Here is a 10,713-nt window from a genome sequence, read left to right as displayed (position 1 = left end):
GCTTTGATCACTAAGAAGAGTAAGTATTTTTGCTGGATGCTTTCCAAAGGTGTTTTTCTGGTAGGAAAAAGACCTGATGGAAACACATAGAACTCTTAAGTCTTTAGCACAGTATCATTAGTGATCCTTTTGCTTGCTTGTTGAAATATGAACTCCTAGGAATGACTGCACTGAGCAAGAGACAGCTAGAAAAGGTTTCAAAACACCTTGCACAGATATCCGGATTCAGCTGGCACCAGGTTTAGATGGTATCTCTCAAAAGATTCTCTGCACAGGTCCACAAACACTCTTCCCTTCCTAGGCACCATGGAGCTAGTATAGTTTGGTTTTATGTTCTTTGAAGGAAGGTAACCTTAAAGTCATGAAGTCCCATGATTACTTCAGAAGCCTAAAATCAGTTTACTGTCAAAAATTCTTAATTAAAATCACTCCACTGTACTAGACAGCAGATCTAAATAAATTTGAGCAATTTAAGGAAAGTTTTTGATCCAACTGATGCTTTCAGAAGTTACAAAAAGCTGAACATCAAACACAGCTATGCTCTAACCGCTATGTGAGAAAGGGGCACTGAAACTTTCATGAGAGGGATCAAACACTGAGTGTAACAGCTGTGTAGACTTCTGCAACCAGCAAAAAGATTTCCATAGCTCTGGTAACTGAGAAACAGCTTGGCAGATAGAAGAGGTCAAAAGTTTCAGCAGCAGGGAAGGTGCTAGAGCAGCAGTTCAGTAGCATGAAGGGACTTCCTGGCCACAGAATGGGGATGGAGGGAAAAGTAACATCTGTGTTCCCTGCTTTTTACCACTTTCATGACAAAATTGCCTGTTATGTGAAGATGCCAGGGGCCCACAATGTTTGAAGGCAGACTAGAGCCTTATCCTCATTCCAAAGCTCTTTTCTGCCTTGCCTCAATTCCGAAGCAGTATTATTTTCTCCTGAGAGGTTCTGTAGGTTGCAGTGAAGTTCTTAATAATAAAATAATGAACTATTTTTCCACCTCATACTATGGGTAAAAGCATATAAACATACATAATTTTTTTTTAAGCAAAAGAACTGAGATATCCAAGAATTCCAGTGTGAACTGACTTCATGCATCTCCTCTCTGTGCTTTCTGAAATTATTTCCCCAGTTTGATCAGAAGTAGCATACAACAGTCCTGGGAGAAGTCTCTGAGGCTATTTTATTCCTACAGAGCACAGCCTCACCTTTCAAAGCGAGCTCTGCTGCACAAATGGAAACAAAATCCGGCACGCACACGTCCAGCTCTTCCTTTCCGCTGCTCCAAATTAGTTTTTGATGCCCAGACTGTGGCATAGTTTGTCATGTTATTATGAGCAGTGAACAGCTTCACTTTTTGTCTGTTACAGAAAAAAAAAAAAAAACAACCTTAAGATCAGATGTTCTTTGTCTTAAGTCCTGTCAAATCAGTTCTTATTTTATTCCTTGCAGCCACACTGCTTTTAAGAAGCAAACCACCCCTGTTTGACTAGCTAAGCTTTGGTTCGTCAGCCACCCATCTGGAAGCTAAAGTACCACGCTCTTTACAAAGCAGTGCCCCAAGCTATACACAGAATGAAGTTTTCACAACCGTCTCAAAAGCTTAAAATCCTCATGCAATTAATGAGATTCCTGTGAGTAATTTGCTCAGAGAACATGCATAGCAAGACAGGATCTGTAACAGACTACAAAAATCTTCCTATTTTCCATCAGCTATACACTGAGTGTTTGTAACATTCATCTGGCAGACGACGTATTTCAAATACGCATGGAGACCCAGTGACACCTCCCGTGAACAGCGCCAGCGTGAATGCAGCTGACCAAAACCAGCCCGCTGAAACGCCAGTGTGGTTTGTAACTGTGTTGAACGGCTAAAGACAATGCAAATTTGTCTTGAGTGAATTAGAGTCCTCAAATTCAGCTCTGTGACTATGGGAACACAAGGCAGTTCTGTGTGTTCAGAAAACCTTTTTTGCATTCCAAAGAATAGGATTTACAAAACAAAAAGCTACTTCATGAACTCACTTGCAGGAGTCTATAACATAGACCACATCATTGATGGTAATGCTAGTCTCAGCAATGCTGGTAGATAAAATAACCTAGAAAAACAGGAAATGCATATTGAAATATATTTGGTCTGAAAAAGTTAAGGATGGACTGCAACATAAACTACATAACCCCTATAAAAAAAAGTCAGCAATACATTCCACAAAAGCACAACAGAACAAAGCGTGTTACACTCCACGAAGAGAAGGCTCTCATACTTTTGTTACTCCAGGAGGCACAGGATCAAACACCCGACGCTGTTCCTCCAGAGGAATTTGCGAATGCAGAGGTAAAATTCTATACTGGCGGCCTCCTACAACATGAATACAAGAAGGGCAGTAACTATTACTGTATAAATTTCATTTTTTCTTTGCACAACATAATCATTTCTACCCATTCATTCTCATGACAAATGAATCCCGCTCCCACTCAGCTAACCCTCATCTTTACACAGCCAGTAGCTTCCTTTGGAAAAGGAGATGAAATATAATAGAACACAGTTGCTTGTACCAAAGCGTGGATTCATTTCTAGATGCTTCTGCATTGTATATATCAAGTTCCAGCCAGGCAAGAAAACAAGTACAGCTCCTGGGACATTCAGGGTCTTGATATAAATTAGCAGGGCCTCAATGAGTTCAAAAGAAGTTTCTTTCTCATTCAGCTGAGCCATGGAGTGCTTTGTTTCTGGGCCATATTCATCACTGCAAATAAGGTTGCAATTGGCCTACAAAAAAAAAACCAAAAAACAACAAACAAACAAACAAAAAAAAACCACAAAAGAAATCATATAAATTAATTTACTCGACCTGTGGAGACTGGCTGGCCAGGCAAACAGGAAAATGAGATGTGTGGATAGGGAAGACCATCTCGAGCACAGTTCGCAGAATGACTCACAATAAGCAGTTCAAGTCCTGCTTCCCCAGCTTTCTAATACAAAAATGGAATTATAATTCCATTGCATTGAGTTAGAACTCAATACAAATTTACAGCAGGAAGCTATCAAACTAATTTAACTTCCATTCAGATGAATGGGGATAACGTCATAAGAAGAAGAAGAAAATACTTCTCTCAAGAAAAACTAATAGTTTTTTAAAATTTCAAATAACTGACCTACACAGTAGTTTCAGACCTACAAATTAAAAGCTGTATCATGAAAGTGATAGTTCCTTGACAATGTATGTAAGTACTAACAATATCAATTGCAAGAGAAGAAGGGAGAGAATCTAAATTTTCACCCTTAAAAGGTATCACCGAGCTCATATTTCTGTATCTATTTCTTCTTCCAAGGTCACCAATGTTTTCACTTTTAAAAGCATTTCAGTTCTATCTTTAAAGAGAAGTAGGCTGACAAAACATGAGAATTTTAGCTTCAACAAAAAAAGAAATTCTTCAGTTTCCAAGGGCAATGAGAAAATTCAATTCTATTTCTGAAGTTAACAGCAATCTCGGATATTAAAAATACGAAAGCTGCTAAAAATGTTGAAGTTCAACAATGCTGAATGAATTACACTTCAGCTAGAGTCCTGACACTTATTTAATTTTTCACATTAAAAAGTCAAACATACATCATCGTCTTCACCGCTTTCTTCATCCTTCTCTTTCTTCTTCTTTTCCTTTGGTGGAGGAATGAACTGAGTCATTTGAATGCAATCTTCCAGAAAATAATCTGCAAGGACAGACAAGCATGCGTTATCAAGACTGACCACCAGAAGCCTGCGTAAGGGAACACAATTCTTTTTATCATCTCTTGAGATTCTCCTGATGCAATTGTGATGTTTCAGAGTATGAAGCCATGATTGGAGAAAACTCCTTGGCTATCAGCTAGGGTATGAGAATTATTCCCACACTATTCCAATGATTATTCCTCTATGCAATATGCTTCCACATAATTTTTTACTGGTTGGTTGGTTTGTTTTTAATACTGGCTCTTCTAAAGCTATTTCCATTATTCCCAATATCACAGACAACTGATCTGAAACACCACAGCTTGACTGTTATTACCTCATTCTCCAATGGAAACTGCCCCAAGTGGTTGTGTTTTAGGGTGGTAGGGTTTTGTGTTGTGGGGTTTGTTTGTTGGGGTTTTTTTGGGGGGAGGGGGTAGTATTATTTGTTCGGTTTTGTTTTTAAACCAAATGGTCCTGTGAAATGATTCAGTGTTACTGACTTCTTTGCCCAGGGTAAGCCACATCTGTAAGACATGACAATCCAGAAGAAACATGTATCTTGCCATACCCATAATCTTAAAGCATATGACTGACAAAATAAAAACTAAAGCAGTTCCTGAAAGTTCAATCAACGATTTACCTTGGACAGGGTAGGTTCTACCAAAGACCTCAACGATAGGACAGTTGAAGAAGTATTCACAAAACATACTAGTATCGATGGTGGCAGACATGAGGATAACCCTGATTTCAGGATATGCCTGAACTACATCTCTCAGCACCACCAAGAGAAAGTCAGTCTGCGTATAAAGAGAATAAGAGCATCATTAATTTCCTACCTGTAACAAGCAACATCTTCCCAAGAGACCAGAAAGAATTACACAGACATATACATTTACTGAGCAGGAGCTTTGCTGGGCAAGAGAAGTAACAATTATCACAACAATATTCTATAACCAGAAATAGGAAATAGTTGTCAGTGCTTTATTTTGCAAATACTGCAATTCCTGGGATAAGTGAATTTTAGGATTTTCAGCATGAAGGAGATTTATTCTTTTATCAGAATGAAACAAACTAAAGAAAAGCATTCAAAGTAGTTTGGGTCCTTCCTAACAATACATTACATCCTAAGGTCTTTTTAAACTTGGTTTACATATAAAGTAGCCATAGTTCATAAAATAAATAGGAATGACTCAATGCAATTGGATGCGAAGTTTGATAGTTCTATTTAAACATGACATTTATTTAGTTTTGCCATCCAGTTAGGTGGGCCCTTAGTTCAACAGATAAAATTCCAATCTCATTCAAAATTTGAAAACTTGTATTTTACATCATTAATACAAACTTAATAGATTAAGAGATCAGAAAAATCTGCATTGCAATTCCATCTAACTGAGTCCCCAAATTCTGTCAAAACAAGCTTAAACAGCATGTCAGAACTTAGCAGTTTCTCTCACTCTTGGTGTGGCAAAGCTGAAAACTATATGGAAGAATAAAGGGGACAGAAAGTGTTTCCCACTTCTTAAGTTACATACAATCCCTCCCACAATTCTATTTTCAACTTGCTGCGTTTTTCTTTGTGTCAAAACCAAATTGGAATGTGTCACTATCAAGATGGGAGCTTCTGTAAATACCACTGCTGTTCCGTTACAGTAATACAACATTGTCAGCAGAAAAAGCACTCCAAAATGACATTCAACATGCTCCCGCATTTGGACAAGAAGTGTTTGTACCATGGTGTTCTATTTTCCAGAGGGGACCAGGACACAGAAGGAGGTCCTAACAGGCAAAAGAGATAAGGCAGCAAGTAAGCACAAGTCCTTGCTCTTTTAATCAGGTAAGGAGTAATAAGAGAAGGATTTCTAAAAATCTTATCGAAGATGGAGAACTCACATATATGGCAATTAGTAAAATGCAGTTTCCTTTCACATGTTTACTTTACAGAAGAACACGTGCAAAAGTTAAACAGAACAGAAGCACAGAGAGAAATAGGATCATAATCACCAGCTAACTCACATTAATGTCTCTCTCATGGATCTCATCAACAATAACATGACTAATGCCGCGGATCCCAGCCTCCACCTTTCTCAGAAGAACACCTTAAACAGACACAGTAGTTAAATGTTCATGGAGCTAACAGCTCAGTCTTCCCCCCGCCTCATTTCATCAAGAACAGTTGCACTAGGTTAAAAATCAAGAAGTGTGCAGGCTGCCCAGCACCTTTTACAGCCCCGTCTCTAATTGCCATGCTTTCATTTGTACAAGTGATGGGGAGGGTATAAAGTATTACTACCAGAAAGACTCTTTCTTCTTTCCCACCCAATACTGCTTCTCCTTCTGTCTTTTAAGGACAATATCAAAATATGGCAATTTAATCTCTTCAGGAGATTATTTCTGCGTGGTATTGGACCTGTATTACCATACTTCTGAACAACAATCTTAATCTTTCTCTGTACAACAGTATGTCAGCAAACTTATTCTATCAAAAAAAAAAAAAGTTGTTAATCTTTTAAACAGATTTTCTAAAAATTTTAATGTAAACATGTTTCTGCTTTTGCTGCTAACTCAAAGAACTCAGGCCCATAATTAATAAGCTCCAAACATAAACAAAACAATACAGACCTACAGTGCAGAACATCACACTGGCATGTGGCCGAGGCAGCACGGATTCAAATCGCACACTGTATCCACAGCTTTGCCCAGGTTGTTCTCCCCTCTCATATGACACACGCTCTGCTACAGAAACTGCACTAATCCTCCGAGGCTGAAGGATGAAAAAGTTTTCTCTAACTTGATTATGAAGTTTTTTAAGTTTATCAGAACATCACTGAAAACAATGAAGTAAATTCTAAAATCTATAGGTGTCCTGTCTTAAGATTTCTTTACAGAGGAGTCATTAAACAGTAATATCTCTAACAGCAGGCTTTTTTCTTCTGAAATGGTCGATTCTGCACATAGAATTACAGAGGAGGGATATAGGGATATACAGGAACTACCAGGTGGCGTTTGCCAAATCGTTTCCCCTTGGTCTGTCAAAAAGTTTTCACCTGGGCAAGGTACAAGCCAGATTATCCCAGTTGTAGATACATGAAAGAATAACACTCCAAATGAAAATATACATGTAGTGATAATCAGATTTCTCAACACATCCTAACAGGTGATTTCTAGCATCCAATCACAAAACTTAAGTGGTTGCATTTGTAACATATTCCTCACCTGTGTCACTATTACGTTGCACTCTGCAGCTCTGTTGGTTTTGATGTATTCATCCAGGATGTACTGTGGCACTTGTGTGGTTTTGCCACAACCAGTGGCACCACGAATTACAACAACAGAATTGTGACGGATTGCATCCAGAATTTCACTTTCAAAATTCTTCACAGGTAAGGCCTCTCTCTCTTGTTGGATCTGGAAGAAAATCCAGCACATTTCCAAAAATCTCCAAAAGTCAACCTATTCTGCTTCACATCCATACTTTGCCTCATTCTTCTACACAGGTTTTGCTTACACAAAGGAAAACCTGTGTAAGAACAAATCATAGTTTGTATTTTTTCCTTACACAGCGCAACACATCCCAACATCCACCCTCCCAGTGTAACATCCAGCACTTCTGAAAACCTGGTGCGTATTACTACTGAAATCTAGTCTTACCCACTTTGTATATGATATGTTCAACCTCTTTTGGAAAAGAAAAAGACTAGCGCAAACATGCCATGTTACAGGAAGCGCACTTACCCTTTGTAATTCTTGATCCTGCTCCAAACGGTACATGAAATCACTTTTCAAATCCATGCTTATTTGCTCTGGAGTGAGCTGCAAAGACAAGACATTGTTCGGAGGCTTTCTGACCCATCTGCTTATCTATATAACGACTTCAATATAAAATCACTCACACCAACATAATGATTCCAAATATCAGTAAAGGATCATTTCCTACACAACTCCCTGAAATCAGTTATGCCTGTGAGCTATTCTATTTCATTTATTCCAGTGTGTTAAAATTAAATGGCCATCCTCAAAGAAGTTTCTCAGAAAGATCCAATATACTGAAGAAGAATGCTTGTTTAAATTTAAATACTTTAACTGCTTGAGAAACACACTCACAGCAGTAAGCCAATGAGATACTTAGATGATTATTCAGATGCAAGTTTTTAATGTACGGAATGAGATAATGTAAGCACATAACCACCCACAGAACAGGAGCTGAAAAGGGGAAGTGAGCAGAGAGGGAAGTTTATCAGGCAACTCTTGTATTTCAACTAAGAAATAATTCTAAAAAAATTCAAATTTGTTACCAAAGGGCTAATTGGTTTTACTGAAAGTAAGTTAGCTGCACCACGACTAGCATCTAGAAATCCTAATGAGATTTGAAGCCAGAACAATTTGCAATGTCTGTAAATACATTGTTTATGTGTTTTAAGCAGCAACACTCAAATTTACATCAGTTCCATTTTTTTTAAATCAATATATAATGATCAATGTTAAACTAATGTCATTTATGGAAAAAACCTGCAGTTGACAGTAGTATTAAATTATTGTTTTGGTCATAAGTATTCTGGTTCCCTGTTGTAGGAAACTGAAGTTCCTGCCCTATCAGTGGCCAAATTATGCCTCTGGACTTGGCAACCTAGTATTTCTTCTTCCCTTCTTCCTTACTTTGTCATGCCACATTGCTGCTTTTCATTTGTTCTGTGGTGAATGGGACTAGAAATGACAAAAAAAGCAAGCAGGCTGATTGTGTAGTGACACCGGCTTGGAGCAGTTTCTCCTCCCAGAAAAGAAAGTCCTAGCATGGAAATATGGGAAAAAGAAGCTAGCGAATTATAAATGGCATGCCCTTATGCTTACCTTATAATTTCAATTAGAACATTGTATGGGCTGCACAACAGCAGGCAAAAAGTGAAACAAAGCAAAGAATTGGGACATCCAAGACACTGCTGCTCAAGAACCTAATAAAACATGAAGTAAATACAAAGAACTCCTACCAATGAAAAGACTCCCTTCCTCCAGGTCAAGAAGGGAAGAAATTTTATCAGTGGACTGTTTTCTCCTTTGGAATAGCTCATACTTTAAATCCTGGGGGAAAAAAGCATTTAAAAGTTCCGGAAGCATGGGGAAAACAAACAACAAATGAATTATTTAAGCTATCTTACATGTGCCAGAGGACCCTCATCAATATTGCAGCTGGTCCAAGGGTTCCAGTTGGAATGAGGTGGTGACCATGGAACAACTCCCATATGACTTTGTCTCTGCGATGGTTCGAAATGGGCCAACTTTCCAACATTAATCAGAACTGGATTACTGGGATCTTCAGGCTATAAATCCAAAAGCAAAGTGGGCAAAGAAAGATAAAAGTATTAAACAAGCAGGCCTGATGTTAAATACAGGAGTATCTGAACCACACACTCACCAAAGGCACAATCTCCAGAGACAGTTCCCGTACAGTGTTTTGCAGCTGATTTTCTAAGTCAGAAGACAGCGACACCTCATAGGGTTCCACCTATTAAATGTTTAAAAACTACATGGTGATATACACAAAAAGACAGACAATGGAAGCCAGAACTGCAGGCTACCAGAGAGTACACTGAATCATCATACAGTTCCTAGTGAAACAAGTCTAAAGAGTACCATCAGTTCAAAATTCACATTCTTGAAACATTCTGCCAACTTTTCATCCAACAAGAATCTGTAGAATATTTTTAAATATCTGAGTTTAATTTTGGAGAAAAACATTTCCAAACTTGTAACCGAATACCAAAAAAATGCTAACGTGCCAGACAATGAAACGAAGTAGCCAAGAATTGTACATAGCATAAACATAAGCCTTTAAGCTTCTAGAAAATTTATACTGAAAAAAGCATTTGTTACAAACCCTATTTCATTTAATATACTGTAAAACTAGTTTACAGCTCCATTCACATACACATGAAGTTCTATTTTTGATCCAAATCACTGGCCAGACCAGAAACAGTTGCTGATCTAAAGAATCAAAATTATTATTAACTTGTAAGCTGTTAAATATTGAGAGCAAACTCTAACTCATCTTTATAAGAGAGTGCTTGTGCGTTATTAAAATGAAAGCAACAATTTCTGACCCTTCTACCAAACTCACCGATTCTCCTTCTTTTTTCTTTGTCTGTCCAGAATAAGGTTCTATGACACCAAGATGGTAGAGCTGTCTAACCAAGGAAAGGGCACAGGACTGTGCTGCCAGCTTTTTGTTTGATCCATGCTCACGACTGAAAATCCCTGCAGCACACAAAGTTCAGAGCTGTAGTAGCTGATGAGTCAAACAGCTTCCACAGAAGATACTACTCTGAAATGGGCTTTGTGATTGTTCACACAGGCGAGGTTTCAGAGAGAGAGTCTCAAATCTTGATAAATCCAGAGTTCCAACATAAAATCCAACCAGGGCCCTTCATCAGCTGACTCACGCTAGCTGTGTAATGTTACTTACTGACTTCCTGGGAAACTCGTAAAGTTTTTTCTGCTTTCAGCGTCTAAGGAAGTATGACTATCTTATACCACCCAGCAACACCGTACAAATTCCACAGCAAGCTCTACGTAAATGGGTATGGTATGGACAGCACACCCATTGCCTATGAACATATTAGACACCTGCATTTCTCAGATATGTGAAGAACAAGTAATTAAGACAAACAAAACCTACCGTATCTCACAAGCATTTCTTTGTGCTGAGAAAAAGGATTAGTGGAAGCATGTAACGGACAAGCAGTAGAACACAACAAGCACAGCACACAAAAAAGATTTCACGTCAGGAAACAAACATGAACCTGCACCTCTGGAAGCAGCTCCAACACATAACTATAAAAGTCTGTACCCACAAGTATGACCTATTCCTCTGTATCAACACCCATCTCTTGCTAATGTAAAAAATAAATAGGAGCACTTACTTCTGCCCAGCTGCTTCACATAAATGTTCATTTCTGCAATAAAGCTCCTGTAAGAGAAAGAAAGAACACAAAGGTACAATTATCAATAGCTG

General features: G+C 38.3%; 1 protein-coding gene across 1 annotated transcript in view; it reads right to left on the bottom strand.

The window, feature by feature from the left end:
* The window catches only part of DHX9 (DEAH (Asp-Glu-Ala-His) box helicase 9), a 27,281-nt gene that overhangs the window by 10,016 nt on the left and 6,552 nt on the right, over positions 1 to 10,713 (bottom strand). The window contains exons 6-19 of the mRNA XM_009324651.1: positions 10,622 to 10,668; positions 9,820 to 9,956; positions 9,118 to 9,207; positions 8,861 to 9,022; positions 7,443 to 7,520; positions 6,924 to 7,115; positions 6,330 to 6,471; positions 5,724 to 5,806; positions 4,351 to 4,507; positions 3,609 to 3,709; positions 2,554 to 2,767; positions 2,262 to 2,356; positions 2,023 to 2,096; positions 1,206 to 1,358 (exon numbers count right to left, since the gene is read on the bottom strand). Coding sequence (XP_009322926.1) covers positions 1,206 to 1,358; positions 2,023 to 2,096; positions 2,262 to 2,356; positions 2,554 to 2,767; positions 3,609 to 3,709; positions 4,351 to 4,507; positions 5,724 to 5,806; positions 6,330 to 6,471; positions 6,924 to 7,115; positions 7,443 to 7,520; positions 8,861 to 9,022; positions 9,118 to 9,207; positions 9,820 to 9,956; positions 10,622 to 10,668 — 1,725 coding nt within the window. The remainder of the gene's footprint in view (positions 1 to 1,205; positions 1,359 to 2,022; positions 2,097 to 2,261; positions 2,357 to 2,553; positions 2,768 to 3,608; positions 3,710 to 4,350; positions 4,508 to 5,723; positions 5,807 to 6,329; positions 6,472 to 6,923; positions 7,116 to 7,442; positions 7,521 to 8,860; positions 9,023 to 9,117; positions 9,208 to 9,819; positions 9,957 to 10,621; positions 10,669 to 10,713) is intronic.

Source organism: Pygoscelis adeliae, unplaced genomic scaffold, assembly GCF_000699105.1.
Source record: "Pygoscelis adeliae isolate BGI_AS28 unplaced genomic scaffold, ASM69910v1 Scaffold126, whole genome shotgun sequence".
Lineage (NCBI taxonomy): Eukaryota > Metazoa > Chordata > Aves > Sphenisciformes > Spheniscidae > Pygoscelis > Pygoscelis adeliae.
This window is presented reverse-complemented; position numbering and strand designations above follow the sequence as displayed.